The sequence below is a fragment of the Porites lutea genome, chromosome 11 (genome assembly GCF_958299795.1).
Source record: "Porites lutea chromosome 11, jaPorLute2.1, whole genome shotgun sequence".
Classification (NCBI taxonomy): domain Eukaryota; kingdom Metazoa; phylum Cnidaria; class Anthozoa; order Scleractinia; family Poritidae; genus Porites; species Porites lutea.
In genome coordinates this window covers 20,373,791-20,395,308 of record NC_133211.1, presented here as the reverse complement: position 1 = coordinate 20,395,308, position 21,518 = coordinate 20,373,791, and the positions used below count along the sequence as shown (strand labels likewise).

The 21,518-nt window shown below is 37.9% G+C and overlaps 2 protein-coding genes across 2 annotated transcripts; one reads left to right on the top strand and one right to left on the bottom strand.

Moving 5' to 3' along the window:
• The first annotated feature begins 2,590 nt into the window (after positions 1–2,590).
• LOC140951572 (aquaporin-4-like) lies at positions 2,591–12,349 on the top strand. Its single transcript, XM_073400851.1, has 4 exons — positions 2,591–2,948; positions 5,690–5,925; positions 11,145–11,225; positions 12,120–12,349. Exons 1-4 carry the CDS (start codon positions 2,642–2,644, stop codon positions 12,213–12,215), a joined length of 720 nt encoding a protein of 239 aa, XP_073256952.1. The 5' UTR covers positions 2,591–2,641; the 3' UTR covers positions 12,216–12,349.
• Positions 12,350–13,300: 951 nt separating this feature from the next.
• Positions 13,301–21,493, bottom strand: LOC140951711 (HAUS augmin-like complex subunit 7). The gene is made up of 11 exons (XM_073401026.1): positions 21,431–21,493; positions 21,153–21,259; positions 20,010–20,086; positions 19,743–19,804; positions 18,385–18,497; positions 17,536–17,697; positions 16,954–17,047; positions 16,614–16,770; positions 15,647–15,699; positions 14,781–14,874; positions 13,301–13,540 (listed from the first exon to the last, which is right to left on the bottom strand). Exons 1-11 carry the CDS (start codon positions 21,491–21,493, stop codon positions 13,437–13,439), a joined length of 1,086 nt encoding a protein of 361 aa, XP_073257127.1. The 3' UTR covers positions 13,301–13,436.
• Positions 21,494–21,518: the final 25 nt, after the last annotated feature.

The following is a 21,518-nucleotide window of genomic DNA, read 5'->3' as shown; positions in this document are numbered from 1 at the left end:
CATTCTATTTGCAAAATACTATCTTGACATATCTTATTATTAATTGTACTTACTACATGGAGTGAAAGATCCTGGGCTTAAAAATATAGGTGCTCATTTACTAAGCATGTATAGTAAAATCATCCATAAAAATACTTAGGATATACAATTACTGTAAGTATAAAATATTACGCATCACGGCAAGTACTGTCTCTATAGATCATTTTAGCGTGAAAACCTGGTGACGTGGAAGAGCACTTCTGTCAAGCTTCAAACACTGCAAACAATAAACATTTATCACGCCCACATATTTGTAGAGGCGTTACCAGGACTTTTTTCCAGAGGAAAGCACAATTTTCGAATTCACCTGTCCCCGTCCCCAAAATCCCAAATCAGCGCCTGAATTCAAAGGTAAAGCCTAGGTGTTTTTACCACACACGCCTAAGTAAGTTGTAAAAAATATTTGCCGCCAATTTGTGTTCATTGACTGAAGACGTGAATCGCTTATCATAAATTAAGTATCTACAGAAACTCATAAGGGGTTGAACAACCCCTTATGAGTTTCTGGTATCTAAGACTTGAGTGATTTAAGTAAAAGGGGAACGTCTGTTGCTAAATGTCTCTTACCTAATATAAAAAATACGACTGCAAGCATTGCTTTTTTGTATTCTTTTCCTCTGTTTCTCCTCGCTCCCTATATTTTTCCGCTGTTTTTTGGGGTTTTATCGGTTGCAAGACACTTGCCTTTTTTGCTTGTTTTTAGTCAAATGGCTGTAATTTTCAGTAGCAACTTTTTCGAAAATCGGACTAGATATAGAAGGATTTAAATACCAGACTGAAGAGGACTTTGAGAAAACAAGACTTTGGGAGTAACTTCACACAGACTCTCACACAGATTTGCGTTTGTTGTCATGATATGTTCTGGTTTACTGTTGCAGTTTGTATTTACTGGAAATAGAGACAATGTTATTTTGAGGCCGAAATTTGAAGAACAATATAAGCGCTCACTTCAAATGAGCGCCCCTCTCTCAGCTCAAAAAAATTAATTAAACGCCGGCGTTAATTGAAGCATCTACGGTATGTGCCGTTTATGCAATATTTGTAATCCTAGGTGAACCTACAAGTTGGGCTGAGTCAACTTATAAACTAAATCTTGTACTTTGCGTTTTCCTAGATATCGGACGTTGATAAATAGCAGCAGATATGCCTTAGGTGACACTTTCCAACAATTCTGTTATGATTATCGCTAACAAGATATCTAGTTAGCGATCTTTCCGACCTCTTGTTATTATTATTTAAAAGTTTAAGATCGAGAGGCTATGGAAGTACTACCGACGCTAATTCATTTTTAAATTATCACACGGTTTTCGGTGTACACGTCACGCAACTATAACACAAAATCCCGGTAAAAGAATGAAGTCAAGAGAGTGAGATATTATAGAAGATAAATAAATAAGCAAATTCTCAGTATTTTAGGCTTGTGCAATACCCCGTTTATTAGTTAATCGTCATAATTTTCCTTACAAATTATAGAGCTCCGTGTGGAGCCGCCATATTGGTGCACCAACACTTTTCCCTTTTAAGCGCGGCTTATATCACGTACACACCTTTTATAACCTCTGAAATTCATTGCGCCGTTTGCTACCAAGCAGGAAAGTTGAAAACAGATGTAAATCTATTTTTTAAGACCTCTTTAACTTTACAAACATGAAAAACCCTGATGGATATTTAATTTTAGATTTTACAATTTTCAGTGCGACGTTACGTGAAAACGATCAATAAACGATTATTCTGTGATAAGAACTTCTTTTCAAAGCAATTAGTAGATTACAGTGCCGCATCAAGGCCCTGAGGTAAGAAGGGCGTCCGGAGGCCTGCTCTTAAGAATAATGATTTTCTCGGCGCCTCGCCTCGTGGGGCCCTGCACGCCTCACAATATTCTCATTATTACGCGACTGAAAAGAAAGGCGTTAGATTGGGCGAAGTAAATCACTGGACGACGATAAAAAATCAACGTGCAGTTTACAATTGTGGGGTGGCAGTTATCTGATTCCTAATCAAAAAATCAATAGGAGATCGATCGACGTACAGGAAAGGAAATATATGTGTTCTGCGGGAAATGTAACCATGTTTTTATTGTAAAGCTTCTTATATCGGGTTTTGCTTGTTGGAAACCCAACGTAAACATGGAAATATACATGACATTTTCTTTGTTTCGTTTGATAAGTTTAATTGTCAAAACCATAAAATCAAAATAACGTCAGTGACATTTGTCAACTTCTATTAACTGATCAAAACACGATTGTATGTGATTTCTTCTCCATCCTAAGCAATTTCTTTATTTTAAAGATCACATACATCGCACAGAGCCGACAAATTTATAAAAGAAGCCGAGAGGAAATTGCTTTTAATACAATAGGAATCGTAAAAAGTGACTTATAAATAGAACATTATGACAAGAAAGACCATCACTATAACAAAGGCAAAAAGGTATAAGCCAATGGAAATTAAGCGGCAATTTTTCACTACCAATTTAATACTTGAATATTCGTTTTAAAGGGAAACAAAAGGAAGTGCTTTGACAGATCAGTTTTTTTGAGGTGCTTGTATACAAATAGTATTGAGTTAACTCGAATCGCAACAGCGAGTTTTATCCTTCATTATGCCAATGTCAGACATGCTCATGCGGCTTCGAAAGCGGGAATTTTGGGTTTGCGTTAGCGGCGAGTTTGCAGCTACGACGATCTTTGTGTTCTTGGTGTGTGGTTCAACGTTGAGTTGGCAAGACGGTGCTTGTACAGTTCTTCGCATTTCGCTTACTGCGGGTCTTAGTATCGCCACCCTAGCGATGGTGATAGGTCATCATAGCGGAGGACTTTTGAACCCCGCCGTAAACATAGCACTGATTGCTGCACAAAAAATTACTGTTGTGGAGGGGATAGCGTACACTACGGCCCAGTTCTGTGGAGGTGAGTACATTTTCAACATATGGTGTATGCAATTGTGACGATAATTGTGAAATATTCGCAGCTAGGATATATAAGAGGAATAATTGGTGCGTCATTTAGATTCGAGAGAATAACTAAACGCCTAAAACATTTTCTGTTGCCTCTAATGGTCAAAAGCACACAAGAGGGAAGCTAGCAAAGCTACATTTTAGGAAAAAACGAAAGACGGAAACATCTTATTATCTCCCATCTAAAGTTTTCACGAAACGTATAATCTCACGGATTTCGAGAGTTCCCTCCAAGAAACTGGATCATTTAAACAAATTCAAATTGTAAGCGTCGTGAAATATGCATACTTTTTAACCCGGCACTGAGAAATCGAAGTGTCGCACGAGAGCATTCAACATGTAATCGCTAAAAAAATATTTTGGGAGAGCTTCATTTGACTGATTGCACTTTAGCCTTTGGCTTTTACATTTTAGCGAGGAATTTTATTCTTGAAACTTCGTTAAAGAGATAAAAACATATTCTTGTTTGGAGATTTCAAATCAAAAACAACATAAAGACAAAATTAAGAAGAGAAATCCAAACCGTCATTACGGAATTTTACAATGTGATTTGCATAGACAGCTGGCAGGTTCTTCAGTGATCAAATCGACAACTAAAAGAGCAAAAACTAAACGGAAGTAATTTATGACAACAAAAACAACATTTAAATCTACGCTTTTTGTTTACATACATAAAAACATCAAGCTTTTTAAGTTCACCAAAATACTGACTTCTAAAAACCAAACCGCCGCTGAGTGGTTATGGTCGTTATGATAAAGGAGTTTTTCAAACCTGTTCTAATAAATGAGAAAAACAATAATTTGCTTCAAGATAGAAAAAAAAAGGGGACAGAAAAAGAAAGATAAAAATTGCTTTGCTATCAGTTAGGCTAAATCTCTATGCAAAAGAGCATTTCACATGACGTCACGGCGGCCATATTGGTGTTCCAGAACAATGAAACGGCGGCCATGTTGGTGTGTCAAACAAATCCTGTGGAAGTTTAGCCTGGGACCAGGCTGCGCAGTGGGGAAAAAGGCAACAAACAGGGTCAAATAGGAAAAATATCGGCGAGCGAAGCGCGTAGAGCGGTATCCCCAGACTTCCTTTTTCCGATTTTTTCTCCTTTTTCCCACAATGCAGAGCCTGGTCCCAGGCTAGTGGGAGTTGAACTCTTTTGTTATCTGCTTATGATAAAGTTTTCTGTTGTTCCAATAAACCTGCATAGCTGCTGGCCACGTGAATGAAAACGCACTATATGGGATAGCTCTTGTGCAGGTACAAGAATCATATACAACTATCCCCCGAAGGGGAGGTGAATAGTAGTGGCTGGATATAACGCGACGCGAAGAGTCGAGGTATATAACTACCGCTATGAACCGACCCGGGGGGGATAGTTGTTTTAGTATTTACCAAATCAGTTGGATAAAAATTTTAAAAAAAGTAAACAAAAGACGTCACTTTGTTCAGAGTTTGTTTACGTTTCAGTTGAAGGTGTTTCGGGGATCATTTTTTTATGATTTTGTTGCAAATTCAGTAGGGAATTTTTTTTTCTACCGACCAGTAAACACCGACAAACCAAATTTTGTCTCTTTCTTGGTATTTGTTGGTGCAGCTGCTTCATTTATTGCTAAAATTTCATCTTTCGAAAATGTCTTGAAACGAGAAGCCATTTTGAATCCTGTCCCAAAACAGTGAATATTCAAGGATATTTCGAGTTACGGGAGCCAATCAGAACGCGCGAAAATTGCTATCCACTGATTTGGTGAATACTAATTCGGGATATTGCCTTTGTTCACACATACGAACGTGCTTATGTAATGGAGCGAAGATGCGCGGCGCCGATCTTAAAAGTGTATCGTCACGTATCGGATAGGTCTCTGTGCCATTTAGTTTAGTGTAGTGGTAACCAAACCATGGTTAAAGAGGTTTCTACTCTCTAAACTGAAACCGACTTAGAAATTTCATTCAGTGATTTTTCTGTGCAAAAACCGCAGCCTGAGAAAACAGCTGACAAATTCAATCGCCGTCACTGGTTTCCCCGCTGAGGAACGCGGGCAGAAATTCCATACTGACGACATGTCACTACCCAGATCTGGATAGTGCTTCTGATTAGCTGAAGAAAATTTCCCTTGCGGTAAGACCATTCAGAAGCACTCCCCAGATCTCCTTAATGATTTAATGACAGGTTACTGGTATGGAATTCTGACAGCAATCGTTCCCCAGTTGACGTCAGTAAAATTAGTGGTGGGCGTCGGGAAAAGTCGGCCGTTTTCTCAGGCCAGATTAAACAGTCTTATTTGAATTTTTGGAATTTATTCCTTCACTCAACCTGGAACAAGTTTTGTGAGAAAATACCGCATAAAAAATGCGGCAGGTTGAGCTTTCAGTGTCATCAGCATAGACAGACGACGGTCACGCTCTAATAAGGGCCACCTTTTTTCGTATCCTTCACTCTTTTTCCCTGTCTTCAACGGCTATGGACCTCTGTCGCCAAGGCGGCCTTTGCGGAGAGGTTCGACTCGTTTTCTTCCATTTGAGGGCAAGGGGAATTACAACAACTTAGTCTGCAATTTTTGTACGGTTCAAAACCAGCAATAAGCCACTGGAAAACCTCGTAGTAACACCAGTAAGTTACATTCGTCCTCTTCATCGAAACAAGCCAAACTGAGTGAGAATTAATGATTCACATGCAGTTCGTCATCGATCTTTCCCAGGGATCTTAGGTGCAGCACTGCTGTATGGGTTGACTCCTGCTGAGGTACGTGGGGAACTGGGAATGACTACGCCTGCGCAAAACATTAATGTTGCTCAGGCCTTTGGCGTCGAGCTACTACTTACGTTTGTGTTAGTTTTAACGATATTTGGCACCACTGATAAAGGCCGGGAACATCGCGGATACGAAGTACCCCTTTCAATTGGATTGTGCGTTTTCATTTGCCACTCGGTTGGGGTAAGTGTAACCACAGAGCTACTTTAATATGTCCTCAAAGTGATTGCCTAGAGTTTTATGATTGGGTGCAACTTAGTCTGCACCATGGACAAAACTTAACTCTGGTTAAGTCCGTCTACGAAACAACGCCGAAATCCTTGTTCCGGGCCCCACCTGTGTACCAGGATTTGAGTACGCGCCATGATTGGCCTGTTAAAAAAGCCATTGTCAATTTTCCAATCAGGGTGAAAGGAAATTCGAAACGCACTTCCGGTAATTTGTTGAATTCGTTGGGGGCCCAAAACAAGGATCTCGGCACTGCTTCGCAGACGTTACTAAACGAGGTCAAATTTCGTCTGCGACGCAGGCTAGTGCAACTGGGCCCCTTGTAAAACTCAAGTTGCGCGCGATTTTCATGACGCCAGCCCACCAATTTTCTCGTTTGCAAGGAAACACAAACTATCAGGTTGAAAATCTTGTTCATTCAACCATAAGTTTACCTCGTCGGGGAAAGAAACCTACGCTGAAAAGTGCAGCCAAATGGCCAGAAACCAAAAAGAATATAAAAAAAATTACACCGTCTCAAGCTATATCCCATATCTTCTGAAGTATCCTAAAACGGCTTGGAAACTAAAATTTGATAGCATTTTGTTTTGAATAAGGGTATGGGCATGATTTTCAGTTGAACATGCCTACCGAGCGTAAAAATCGCATCCAGTCTGAGGATTAATGAGAGAGGGGAAATTTTATATATTTAGGCATGACAAAATTCAAGGGAACATTGGTACTTAGAAATAACATCTCATAGGCATGGAAAAAATGGGTTCATGCCCTCGCAGCCCAAAATTGACCCAGTTAAACTTAGGTCCCAGATCTCTCGCCGGGTTAATAATTCATTCCCAGTTTTAGCTCCTCTGGTTTGGCATGCCGGGCATGCCGATGGTGAAGCCAGTTGGTTTGGCATGCCCGGCATGCCAGCCAAGAAATTGGCATGTCCAGCGAGACTGATTTTGATGTTCGCTTCAGCATCATATCCTGAGAATCACATACAATCGCCAAATATATCTTAGGGAGCTTGAAGTTACAGGTTTCATGCCTGGCAATAAATGCAGATTATAACAAAAAAAGTCATGTTTGTCACAATGTGTGTCACGGGATCGACTGGCAAAACTGAAGACAGAAGCCTGGATTTATAAATAACAAGCACAACAAAACAACATTATTCATACATAAAATAGAATACTTAACTTGCAATCAAAGATTAATCCTTTTATTTCAAACCGATACTGACATTTCTGGGTCCACATTTAAATTTGATCGCGGAAAAGCGTCTTAAACAATAAGATAACAAATCTTCTCAGTATAAACTTATCCATGCTTAAGTTTTATCGTGTCGGAATGTTTCCCGGTCAACAGCATTAAAAGACTGGTGAAAATGAAGCTTACCAGGTCGTTCAAGTCAGTACGAGAGTACGACGTTAATACTGCAAAGACGTTCTGATTTGGTGAATTTGGACTGCATTCTCAGAGAGATTTTGCTTAGTTTTTCAGTGCGCTCCTTGTCGGCTATGCGAATCTCGCAAACTGTTTTACTCCTTGCTGACGAAAGTCCTTTGAGCAACGTCATCTGCGTCATCCGAAGATACCCCGAGCACGCACGAAATCGGCCGAATTTCCGCAGAAATGTTTTCGGATGACGAAGAATCTAGTTTGGCGTGGCAGTTGTGGCGTCACGATGTCGTCATGTCTCTTCGCACTTGTTTGTCTTTTTTTTCTGCGGTGCATAGTTGAGATGTTGGTGAATGCTGGACAAGAAATGGATTCTGCGAGAGACTGTAAGTACAAATTTAGTATTAATTTGGTAAAGAAAAAGCCTGAATATCGAACAAATCCCGTGAATTATCCTTTTGGCATTCAGTTTATCTTGCTGTTGAGCATGCCTAAGAACTGCGGCATAAGTGGTTGTCAACTTGTTCACTTCGGATTGTTTCTGTTTGTATGTCTTGTAATCTTCTTCTGCTGCTAAGAAGACTAGAGAAAACTTCAAAATTAAGAAACCAAAGCTAAAAAAAGTCAGTTCTAATTTTATAGCTCGAGTATAATTATTTTTGGCACCTACGGTCATATTTTTCCACTGTACTGGTAAAGTTACTTATTTTTGCTGCATAGTTTGACTGTTGTTTGAAAGACAATCAAACGGATATTACAATCACTTTTGGAGACAAAATAAAATATCCGTAAATCAAATGCCAAAATCAGATTTGGATTTCCATGCTGCGCGTGTCAATGCAAAGTTGTAAACAACTCAATATAAGCAGTCTGTGAATGTGCGTTTAGGTCCACAAAACTAATTTTTCTTTTGGACATCTCATCAAAGCAAAGACTTAAGGCTTACATTGCTTGTCTACGAGTGTACTACAAAATGCTTTGCTACAGTACGCCTCTGAGAGGCGATTCTGGTAAATTTATAGGACGCTAAAATGCAAATAATTCTAAGCTTAAACAACCTGGCTGGGTCCGACTTTTGAATTACAAAATGTTCAGGTTTGCCGGCTCTTCTTTAAATGAACATGGTTTTTGAAATGATTTTGTAATATTTTAACCCGAAAATTATGATTGGGTTATAAAGCTTTTAAAACGGACGAAAACTAAGCTAATAAACATGTTCAATGTAAAAAACTAAGATTTAGTCGCTTTTTCAACTTTGCTTTGTGGGCCGAAAAATTTACCTTTACGCAAAAACAAAAGCAAATAATGAGGCTTTTATTGGACATATTTTCTGAGAATTTTATCTGATCAATTTAATGTCACTAGCATTGTTTTCGTATAGGAATTTTCCTAATTAAATGAGCTTTTAATTTAATAATTCTGATACTCTATAAACTTCTCATTTGATAGCCTCACTTTTTTATACACCGATTGAGAAACAAATTCGCTCTCGTTAAATCCTATTTTATGACCTATTTATTAGAACTCTAGGTAACATACGAAATGATGTAACCGGACAGGCTTTAACCTTTGGTCCTAATTTATTTTTTCTTCGCAACCCCTAATCAGTTGACGGGCCGTGAAAGAATATCGCCACAAAAAGATGCGAAAAAGTTTTCGCTGAGTTTCCTTTACATATTCCGGCTTTATATGGGTCTACACCCCAATTGCCTGCTTAAAAATGAAACTGTTGTTCAATTAAGTGTCAGTCAAACTCGGTATAATCTTGACTTGCAAATCCAAATGCAAAGGTTTATTTCGCAGTAGAAGAGCGTGTAAACATCATCGAACAGTGCAATGTAAATTGGCTAATGTGAAACCACGTTTCTTTCACTTTATTTACCATGTATTTATCTCAATTGCACACTCTTGTGAAATTAGCCTCAGACAATTAGTTGCGACCTTTAACAGACTCAACAAGCCAGTATGAAAATATGTTAAGAGAAGCTAAGCTCTACATGTTCTATTTCTTTTTTTTCATATTGCCCTTGCATGTGTTAAGATTCCATTTCTTTTTTGTTACAGGTAACTTCCAGACATGACGAGGAGATAATTACTTTTCTAGAGAGGAATCCTTTGATACCGTCAGTTATTACTGACTTACTTTGAGTTAAAAACGAAGAACACAGACACTCAAAAAAACATTAATCCCTGGCAAGCCTACTAAACAAGAAAGAGGAACTCAGACTCCTTATCAAAATGTGAGACAAGATAAAAAGAGCTTTTCTAACGTAGGGAAAATTGCGTTCGAGAGATTTGTAATTGCAACGTTATATTCAAGCACATTGCATTGTCAAACATCATAATTTACTGAATAATGAACAGTGATTTTGGGGCTTAGCTCAGTTTGTAATGAACTTTGAAAGATATTCTATAACCTTGTATTTTTAAAAGCTTTCATGGAACATAGATGCATTTTATTATACAATGAAAATAGTCTCTGTCTCTGTTTTTACTGATTTCAGTCAATTCCATTTTATTCGCAATGTGAAATGGGAATCCTATTAAAGACTCATTAAAAGGGGTGAGGAGGTTTTACAATCCCCCAACAGGTCATCTCCACGATGACGCTGTTTTATTACTTCGGCAGAATCCCTCAGGGTTTTACTTTCTTGTGAAAATTAGAGCTTTTGTTATTTAAACTTCGCTGGGACAACCAAATCTATGAAAATGAAAGGAATAGCAATGACGTCATCGTGTAACCGTACATCAAAAGATAAGCACTGTGATCTGTTTATTTTTTTTAGCCAGGCTTAAAATATCTGTAGATTCAAGGAATTATAACCTGTGCGTTGAAACATGCCAGAGACCGATTTTGGCATGCCAGGCATGACTCAGATTATGGCACGCCCGGCATTCCAGAGAATTTAGCATGCCGGGCATGTCAGAAAATTTGGCATGCCCGGCATGCCGGGGATTTTGCTGGGTATGAATTACTTATTACTAGAACCTAGGCTTCTCGCGGCCTGGGTGAGAAGGTCACAGAACCTCAAATTATGCTTACAGGGCATGCGAAATTCTGTTGCATGCCAATTTCAATGCAAAACCACTCTGGGGCCACCCCCTCTATTACATGTGAGCAAATCATTGACGATAGGCATGGGAAAAATCCTTGCATGCTAACCAACATTGAAAACGTGGCAGAAATGTCCTCAATTGTTGAGTCATGCCCTAGGGGAGGCTTTAAAATACCGAATTTCCTGACATGGATGAGGGAATTTTCCGTAAACAGCATGTGATCATGCCGGCTAGGACGTATTGCCTCCGTATTGCCCCTTTTTACAGCTAGCTAGGCTCATTTTTAGGTTCCATGGCCTGAAATGACGAAAAATTCATGCCCTAAATGTAAAAAGTCCAAAAACGTCCTCGAAATTTTAGTTTCCAAGCCGTTCTAAACGGCATGGTGTAAACTATTTGATTTTCCAATCGAACTTTCAGTTTCCCCATGTAAATGGTTTGCATCTCAGATATTCATTTTTGCAGAAAAAGTAAACTTCAGCAACTAGATAGGGGTTATTTTCCTGTATTGTTTCTTAGAGATATTTAGTAATCCATTGTGGATCAAATAACAAAAGCCCAAATTTCCACGAGAAACCAAAAACGTGAAGGGTTTTGGTAGCTGTTGTCAAGGGACGCCAAACTACAAACGGCCTATTTGTTTGTATTACATCAGTAAACAAAGTTCAGGTAACGGACGCACAAACTTGAATATGGACAGAACCTGTTTTCTTCTCTTCTTCTCATTTTTTCAGATTCCTTTCACTGGGTGCAGCATGAACCCTGCGCGTTCATTTGGACCTGCCCTGGTTATGAACTCATGGAATCACCATTGGGTACGTTACACGGGCACTCGCATTTTTGCCTTTATTTTTTGGTTTCTTGACTTGTTGATTTTTTTTGCACCTGTTTGTCATCTGGCATTTCACGCATATAAAATTGCAAAGAAAATAGGTTTACAGCTTGCCCTTCGGTTAAACTGTAGCTAGCATGCATGTACTAGCCCGAGAGTGATTTTTTATAGCTAGCCCGGAAAAAAACGTTTTCGAGCAGTGTTTTATAGTCAATTTACAGAATGTATTATCCTTTATTAATTTATACAACTACATGACAAATTTCTGCAATTTGATTGGCTTAGAGCAGTGGTATTTCAGCTTAATTTGAAATACCTACATGTGAAAATTACAAACCTTTAGTGTGTAGTAGTATAAACAAATAATAGCAAGATTTGTACGTTATATTTAGCGTAAATACCACTCGTGACATTTCAAAATTGTTCCAAATTTCACTCGCCTAACGGCTCGTGAAATTACGTATAACAATTTTGAACTATCACTCGTGGTATTTATGCCAAATATCACTACAAATCATGCTATTACCTATACTAATTACATCAGCAGTGATAATAATTGTAATTATTTCAGTTCGCCAGATCAAGTTGAAAAAAGACTTTCGATCCAGATGAATTTATAAGGAATTTCAACAGTTTGTCTAAAAAAATTCTGTAAATTATGTGAATTTCGCCAAAAAATTTGACTTGCTTGTTGGGCCATTTAAGAATATTTCGCTAGCCCGATCGCAAAATCCACTAGAGCCGGGATATCGGACACAACTTTCTTTGCACACTGTAAGATTTCGAATGGTTTTGATTTTCCCGGAAAACACTCTTATATTCATCAGTCTACAGGCCCGAGTTACATTGTCGCACGGATCTTTCTTTTCTTTTAAAGGTTTACTGGGTTGGCCCCATATCAGGTGGACTGATGGCGGCTTTGCTGTACGAGTACGTATTCTCTTCAAGTAAAGTAACAATCTCTCCAGCTTAATCTCAACTGCGTTACTTTTGAACAACATGGACGAGGAAATATTGAAAAAAGAAAACATCGTTCTTAAAAGATGGTTCGAAGTTCGACGTCATTTCTTGTCTATCTACAGTTTGTGATACCTGGACAAGAGCACAAGTCACGCTTTGCAAAACAACACATCAACAGAGCGTTGCTGGTCCTTTCACGGTACCCCCCTCCTCCATTTTTCTGTAAGGACGGCCATCGGGTACATGAGAGACAGTTTGCGCTTCCTTTAACTCTCTTTTAACCTACAGGCGTGACCTTTTTAGCTGAATACAAAAGCTTGAACTTTTGTAGACACTCCGAGAGTCTCTATTCAGAACACAAAAATACAACATCTTCATGCGGGTTCTTAAAAAGCGATAAAATACTCTAGAATACCCTCCTTTTCTAGACAGCGTTTTTGGTCCTTTCTGGATACCTTTTGGTGTAAAAGGTAAAGATGGGCGGAATTCTTTGTAAATGAATGGTAGTTTTCTACAGTAAAGAGCTGCTGACAGCAACCAAAGACCTTGCATACAATCAGCAGTCTTGCACAAGCTAATACTTATAATATTTATACTTATTTTAAGATTTACTGTAGCTCTGCCATTGATTTTCCCATGTGTAATTATGATAATATTTTGTTCTAATTATCTAACTGAGGGAGCCCATTCCTTATAAGCCCGGTGGCTTCTCTTGGGCTTCCTCGCCATGAGAGTTTAAGTAATTAGATTTTATTTGATTTGTATAATTTTTGGCAAACAAAACAATAATCAATAAATAAACAATGGATGACGCAAAAATACAGTTAGATGCTGAAATGCAAAGGATACAACATCTCAACACTATTTATAAATAGAAAATAAATTTGCACTTGATGTAATACATACATACTCAAAGTCAGTTGCTGCTTCTTTAAATTCACCAGACAGTCACCAGTGAGTTTTAAAATGTAAAATTTCTGATGACGTTTGTATCGCGAATAAGTCCTCCTCACCTTATAAACAAGACAGCCAAACCAGCCTTAGAAGGGTCGTCTGCCATTCCAGTACTTTATTCTGGCAACATTTAACTGGTTTAGTCCCGATGGGTTCAATGATCTGCTTGCGTCTTGTTGGAAGGTCAAGATAATTATGTATGCCACGAGTTTTTACGGCACTAGCTTACTTGCTGGTTTTGTTTTAATTTGCCACATCAGAACATTCTTGATTACTTTCCTCAAGTTTGCCGCTCATTTTCTACCTCCTTCAATCGCAGCAGAGAGTCTTCAAGAATGGTTAAACAACTTTGAAGAGTTTGCAGGTCAGATGGATTAAGAACACCTAGAATGCAAACGAAAAAAGTAAACACACAGCCAAACTTAAATATAATGACGTAAATGTGCGATTTTGGCTCCTGATTGAAGCTCTCTTTTTCTGTAACTTAAAAACAAGTCTACTCCTCTTACATCTATACAGATGTAGCAGTAGCAAGTGCAAAAACGGGTTGAGCAAGTAAAACCTTAGTTTAATAGGATTGACTCAATCTACGACTGGGCGTTTTAAGGTAGGCAAAACTGATCTAGGTCACACCTGTTGTAGGATAATTCTTAAGGAATGAAAACCATAAGCGCCAATTAGTTCGCTTTTACGTTCTTTCGCTAGATTAATTATCATAATCTCCCACACGGGAAAAAAAGAACAATCAAACAATAAACTGTCGTTCTAGGTATGCTGGACGGCAGGTGCACGAATCCGAAATAAACACGTCCCTGTTTGGTCGCGTGTCCGGAGATTTCGAATCCGCAATCAATCTGAAGTGAATAAAATGTATTTGAATGAATGTGCTTGGATTTAAGCTACAGTAAAAGGGACAACAACAAAAGTGCAACTTGTTTTGCAACAATTCTGCAAAACGAGTTGAATAGTGATGTTGCGCGCTTTACCACCCATAACAAATAAGGTTGCAAGGTATTTTCTTGTGGGTGGTAAAATGTGCAACTTCGCTATTCAACTCGTTTTGCAGCAATGTTGCAAAACAAGTTGCACTTTTGTTGTTGCCCGTTTTACCGCACTTTCTTGATATGTGCCGGTGCCTGCGAATCCGAATACCCAAAATGAAATGAAGACGGAAGTATTCATGAATTCGTAAAAAGCTCCTTCAGTGTAAACGAAGCCCGTGGGTTTGTTTTCTGAACGCTATCGGTTCTGCTATTGGCTATTAAAAGGTGGCACAGAAAACGGGGACAAAATTTTTCATCCACAACAGTCCCATAATGCAATTCTTGCCTAGTCCCTGTACGGCGTTTCTCAGTCTTTATCGGTCAATTCACTTCGGTGACGTATCCGAGGCGTTCCGAGGCGTACGGGCGGGAAACTCACATCTTCGCTTGGACCACGTGACCGGAAAAGCTATAGCCACGCGGAAAAATGAGGCCTAGGGATTAGGCAAATGCAATTCGACACCATAACGACCCAGTCTCCTGTGAAACCTCCAAATGGCCAATTATCGCCAATTTTTCGAAACACAAGCTGTCTGATGAGAGTAGTTATGTAATAAAATTTCATGTAACAAATATCTCACTCGAATGACTCCCTTGTCTTCTGGATATTTTTGCTTTACTCTCATGGCACATTTCACTGTAAGAAGACTTGATCGTTTCTAGGCTTCGAAGCGTCTGAAGGAAAAAAAAGGTCAGACAGACAAAATCACTCAAGCGGCACACTTAAAATGAGTTTCTGCACTAAAATGAGCAACTTTAAGTATGCTTCATTATACGCTGCGGACAAACACTTGAGGCATTTTTCTTTTTAATAAGTGGGATGTTATATACCGTGAAGTGGAAACACAAGCGGGGATGTAAAAAAGTCATAGTGAATTTGAATACTTTTAGTAAATTTTTATTCAACATAATGGGTCGACTATTTACACGAAGTCTAACTTAGACCGCGGTTTAACAAATCTTTGGACCTCCAGATCTCTTCCTTAGTGGGTTATTTTAAGAAAACTAATGCTTTTCTAGTCTACGCCATGGTGCGCCTTATGCCTTCATGAAACTGTTGACGATAAATGGTGTTTACATAAAAGTGTTCGGCAAACTGAAAATTAAATGACCTAGAAAATGGTTTGTTAATTACTGGCTAAACTCCGTTTAAATAACTGTCTGACCCAATGAGTTTCTTAATTTTCGTTGAAAACGCTTTGTGGAGTCTTTGCGGAGCGGAGTCATGTGGGCAAATAGCACCGAAAGGGCTGTTCTTTCAGTTTTCAAACACTTGGAAGTTTTTTTTTAAATCAGGCTTTCAAAGAGTTTAGGAATATCAACAGTGCACTGGTAATGTCTCAAACTTTAAGCAAAGAAAACCGTAACCTCAGCTTTAAAGTACATTGCTTAGCTTTAACAAATTTCTCCCGTACGATCTTGGTCAAGTTTCATTAATACTACCAACCTGAATATATCTCAGTAAAAGGGAATGAACTCTGCTGAATGCTGGGCCCACCTCTGCAACCAAACAATATTCAAGTTGTCATGAACGTTACACTGTCATCATTAGAGCAGTTTCCGATAGGCCATTTCCAAGTTTCAAAAAACATTGACCTTCAAAATGAGACTTTATAGGGCAAAAAAAAGTCCATGGAAAAATAACTTTTTGTATGAACAATAATAGAAAATTATTTTAAGATTTCGCACTTATAGTTCGTAAATACCTTCGTTTTCAAAAAGGCTTGGGTCAACTCACAGATGGCCTATCAGATGTGATAGAATCCAGGTTCGCCGTTTTCTCAAATTCGTTTTCGGAAAAAACGGTCAGTCTTAGATTCTCCCAAGCGGGAGCATTCCAAAACAGTGGCTGGCTAGGCTCGATTTGTGCCGCTCTCTCGAGTCTGGTTGCTGTTTCTCCCCTGTTTTGAGGAGATGAGTACTGATAACCTCCCCCAAGAAGCAACTCCCAAGAAATTACACTCACCAACCTTAAAAATTGTGAGCCTTATATTACTGAAAATGCTTTTAAAAAGTCATAACTGGCCGGTCTAACCGGTCATTTTCAAAATGAAATTTCAACTAAAACCCATCACATCCGTGTATACCATTCAGGAATAAATTGATCTAGCTCAGGATAGTCCTGATTAACCCTTTAAGTCCCAATAGTGACCAACATGAATTTTCTCCTACTAATATTCATATGTTGCCAAGAGAAATGGTTATGAGAGTTAATAAAATGATCAGTAAATAGATTTAATGCTTTGATCTGATATCAAACACTCTCAACTAATTCTTTAAAGAAATGTATGAAGATCAGTATGGAGAATTTATATGTGAATATTGGGGCTTAAAGGATTCACAGAGGAATTGTCCTTAGGATTGGACTAGTCTGACTGGCCAGTTCTGACAAGTGTTAAGCACCCTAAGTGTACCTGACAGAACAGGTGCTTGCCTTCTACACCACGGCTTCATTTCAGTTTCAAAACAATGAAGAAATCCAGAAACGACTTGAGCCATGGTTGTGAGGGACAAAGACAATGTTTTGCTTACTTTCTCAATTGTGATGGTATCAGCATCACATAAAGGAGCCTAGAAAGAAAGTAAAACATATTTTAAGGGACAAAAATTAATACAAACACGAGTTTCAGGATGATTTCAGTCATTTGTCTTAAACAGGGTCAGGGTTTATAGAAGGCCTTAATGGCACAGCCCTGGATTCTCAGTTGCAAGGCTCCTTTTTGTTTTCTTTTTAAAGGTTTACAGGCATCATACATTTTCTCTGAGTCCCTCCAGTTGCTTGCTCTGTTCTTCTAGTTCACTGGTCAGTTTTTCTGTGACAGAAATTAGCTGTTTCTCATCTGGTATTCTGTTGATTGACACAAACAGTTAGGCAAAATATTACATGACGAACAGCAACATAATAATAAAATAAGGGAAATTGACTTCACTTTAAATCTGTCTTCTAAATTAATTTTAAGACTAGACGAATGTCCTCTATCCCCCAAACTAAAATAATATTTATCCCTAGAGTTACAAAAATTGCATATATTTTTTAGTAGAGGTAGTACCGGTAACCATTTTGGGCAACAACCAAAACAATCTTCCTGTTTGCTTCTTTGATGAGAGCTAATAGAATTTGCTTAGTTTTAGTTTGTTTTTAATGGGGCTTTTTCATGATTTATTGGTAGTACTTGTCCTAAAAGTCACCACAAACTGATGCCCTTTTGTTTTGCATTGTGCAAATATTTATATCTTTCTAAGGGGTTCCTCCATGAGAAATGGCTTAGCCCCTTAACGTTTTGGAAAATAAAAAGCACATGTAGGTTTTATGTACATGATTTTCATATTACCTACCTTTTTTGTTCAAGCCCTGATGTAGATTTTATCAAGTCGGGTGGATAGAGTTGAACCTTAGATCTAAAGATATCTTGAAGGTCTTGTTGGCGGCATAAAGCATCAAAAAAGTAGCAGTCATTCTTGAACTGGTCTTCCAAAGAGAAATGAGCTGTAGCCAAGCTTTACGACAAAGAAATATATAAAATAAAGTTGACTTTCCCTACCTAACACTGTGTTTTTTTGAAGAAATCATTATCATTTTTTCCATTAGGACAGGTTATAGCAAAAGGATCATTAACTTGTCTTTGAACCAAATTAGTCAATTTCCATTTTTTTGCCAATAGAATGATTGTTTTCTTTTCACAACATTTCTTTCTTTACGTTACGGAAACTGCTGTTAAGTTATAATGCCTGCTGTTAATTTATAATGCCTTCCTCCATGGTTGTTGCATGTTGTAAACTACATACAGGAGAGGCCAGGGAACTCTTGAACATATCACCAGGAACTTGTAAAGCTGTCCTACATTTAGTATTTACAAAAGCAATGTCTATTTTAATATTTCTCTGATTATTCAGTTGTATTTCTGACACTTGTTAGCATACAGCTCTACTTACAGCAACATGTACCTTCTGATGACCTCTGTTTGAAAGCTTTTCATTCTAAAAAAGGCCAACTCCACTTGCAAACACTTTTTCTGCTTCCCTCAAGAAGCCTTGTCCAACTTAAGATGCTCAGGGATGTGCAGGAGAGAAATGAGGCAAGCAGTGTTGCCCAAAATAAGAGGCCTTACAGACAGCACATATAAAATTACCCTTTTTTCAGGCAACACAGCCAGCACAAAATTAACCTTTTTCATAATTACTGACCTTGCTGATCTTACTGGTGTTGTAAAATTGGCCTGAGCTGGTGTCTCCACAGTGCTGACAAGATCCAAAAGATTTTCCCAGAACACTGCTTGTTTGTTCCTAGATTTGTTACCCTAAAAACAACAAAGATGTTCACTCTCACCAAAATGAAGGAACATGCCATCATATTGCAGCTGTTTGAGGGTAGCGTTATGATTATAAGACTATGGAAACTTCAGAGGTACTAATGTACATCTACAACACTTTGTAAAATAGTTAGTACATTGTCAGGTCGATCAAACAACTCCCCTTTCTACTTAAGGGTATTTAGCAGAAATTAAGATGTGAATTGAACCTTTTTTGAATCCTTTCAAACTACCAGTAGATGAACAAATCACAAAAACTGGAAAATATTATTTACGTTCATGGATTAGAAAATTATATTTTTTAATCGTTCCTGTAACCTTCTTTTCTGGGGTTTTTAGTCTCGTGTATTTGGCCATTTTTGAAACCCGTTTTTTGGCTTTTATAGCATTGAAAGAGCAGGAAGAAACAAGAGGGAAATAATTAATTGAAATGTGCAGTTTTTCCAGTTTCTTGTCTTTTGCACATTGTTTGGCCCAGCTACCCCTTTCCTATGCTAACATTTTGCCCTAAGTGAGAAGTACGTGTTAATGTTGGTTTAGAGGAGGGGTAGGTGGGCAGCTTCCCAAAAACGTATAATGATCCGTTTTTTTTGTGTTTTTTTTTTTTATGTGGTGTACATGTAGCTTTTGGTTTCTAGGAAAAAATAAACTGGTTTTAAAAATACAAATAAAAATTAAACCAGAACATTATTATGAGGTAGGATCTTTCAGGATGGCATTTCAACAAGTTAGATACAGATGTACCATGATCAAGCATAAAATTTTTCATAAACTTCAGACATATTATCGCTACTGCACGATGCATCACGGTTTACAAAAGAGGCATGAGATCTGTGAAATTGTGGATTTTGAAGATTTTAAGGGGATTGAGGTTTCTAATAATCGTCCCTAATGCTGCCCCTTGGGCCTTCCTATTTACAATAATTTTTTTTTATGTTGTAAGTAAAAAAACTGTTGTCAGGTTCAACCAGATTTCCTTTGTCTCCTATGCATAATAATTATCCCTAATTATCAGGATTAGAAAATAAACGAAATTCTGATTCAAACCAGATTGAACACTGGTTTAGCCTGAGTCGAGAATGGATTTTACCTTTAACATACACTTTACAATGTATGTACCCTCTGTGCCTCTGTTTTTTACAATGGACTGTATTTTGCAGCAATATATATACATTAAAAAAAATAGTAATAATTGATTTTTTAAGCAAGTTGTATTTTTTCACATGAAAGTACCTGTACAAGTTCAATATCATCACTTTTACACAGTCCTAAGAGATGACAAGCAAACAGAAGTTCTGAAAATAAAGCAAAACCATTAATGTGTTTTAAATGTCACACTTTTTATTCCAATCAAAAAGTCAACAGAGCTTCACTCAGAACTGCAAGTTATTTATTACTGCAGTAAAAAGAGTGACAATAAGTGAATTTAAAGACAGAAGATCAAAGACTTGTTGATTTGATGTTGAAAAATAAATGCTGTCAACCTTGATTTTGTCTTACTTTGAAGCCTTGAGTCATTTCTTCCAAATGCTTTACTTTGTTGATTCTCCAGCATGTTGTAGATGACTGGATCAAACCTGTGACATAAAAGTGCCCATGAAAGGCATTTGGGAAGCAGGTTATCTACATCTACATTTAGTAGTCAGCAGAAACTACACATGTATGTACTGATATCACGCAAACATTAAATTAAGATTTAACGGGGAAGATCCATAGTTATAGTTATTTGAGTGGATCCATAGTTAAAGAGAGTTATTAATAATTATGTAAAAAAATAAGATTACACAGTGAAAAAACAACCTCATAAGGCCTAAAATCGTGGAGCTACTTGGCCGAAAACTTATGGAACTGAGCTCCAGATTCTTTAACAACGAATTCAAACTTTAAAGTTTTTAAAAACAACTTCAAAAACATCGACCTTGTTAAACAGGGTATTGCCTGCACGATTGATTTGATTTTCTTAATGAAATTTGTTTGTACTACAAGTATACAAAAGCAATAACTATGTAACCTATATCCAAACATTGGTCGAGTACCCCCTACCCTTATAACCAGAAGATCACATGACTGTGACTAGTCACAAAAAGAAAGCGACAAAAACTCAAGATTAAGAAAAAGAAGTGACAACTGCAATGGCAAAACAAGACTTATGAGGTTTTGCACGCTGAGCAGAGTTACGCCGGTTGAAAGAAGGCAAAAGAAATGACTGGACTTGACAAGAAATAAGGGGGACAGCTGGTTTTTTACTGTCGAGAAAAGTCATTTCAGCATTTCGTGTTTCAAAAATGCCTAAGGGGGCTACGGATTTTTTGTTGGGCGAGTATATGTTAGGTTTTAGGAGGGAGCAATTAAAAATCTCTCCCAGTGTGACTGAAGGTACTAGGGAGCCATAAAACATTCTTAATAAAAACAAGAAAAATCAGTTAACTCATATTTATTTAGAATTGAAATAAAAATTAGAATGAGGTGGGGGAAGGAACGAAAAAACACCAAATAATAGGGTGGTATCCAAAAATTGCCAAGGAACAAAAAATCTGAAATCACCAGAACCACCATACTCTACAAAAATTAAAATTATACATCTCCCGTAATACTTGGGTTGGGGGAGCACATTAAATATTTACAGAGAGCTTACGAGCTTACTTTGCTAAACTCCACTGCAGGAGTCTCAGTCTTGGCTCTCCAGGCTTAAACAACAATTCTTCTATCCATGAATCCTCAACGCCCCCTAAATACGGGCAACCAAGTTCCTGATTTAAGGAAAGACGGACAGATGCGACAAACATTTGATATTGGAGAAACAGAAGAATTTTAAAACTGGTTTATGTGAGCCCGGGAGGTTTGATACTTGGAAAAGTTTAATACGTACAAAGAAGAGGTGCATAAATTGAAAAAATTATAAATAATACAGTCACATTTACCTCTAATTTCGATCGAAAGTGGACCAACCTTTCCCTGCTCGCAGCCGCCATTTTTTCAAACATGCCTCCTCCCAAAGCACCATGGTAT

Excerpts from the sequence above, each read along its gene's own strand:
- LOC140951572 (XM_073400851.1), top strand. The coding sequence starts at position 2,642 with ATGCCAATGTCAGACATGCTCATGCGGCTTCGAAAGCGGGAATTTTGG. Across the intron at positions 5,926-11,144 it reads TCATTTGCCACTCGGTTGGG|ATTCCTTTCACTGGGTGCAG; the intron begins GTAAGTGTAACC and ends TCATTTTTTCAG. Across the intron at positions 11,226-12,119 it reads ACTCATGGAATCACCATTGG|GTTTACTGGGTTGGCCCCAT; the intron begins GTACGTTACACG and ends TTTCTTTTAAAG.
- LOC140951711 (XM_073401026.1), bottom strand. The coding sequence starts at position 21,493 with ATGTTTGAAAAAATGGCGGCTGCGAGCAGGGAAAGGTTGGTCCACTTT. Across the intron at positions 18,498-19,742 it reads ATGATATTGAACTTGTACAG|GGTAACAAATCTAGGAACAA; the intron begins GTACTTTCATGT and ends TGTTGTTTTTAG. Across the intron at positions 14,875-15,646 it reads TTTTACTGAGATATATTCAG|ACGCTTCGAAGCCTAGAAAC; the intron begins GTTGGTAGTATT and ends TTTTTCCTTCAG.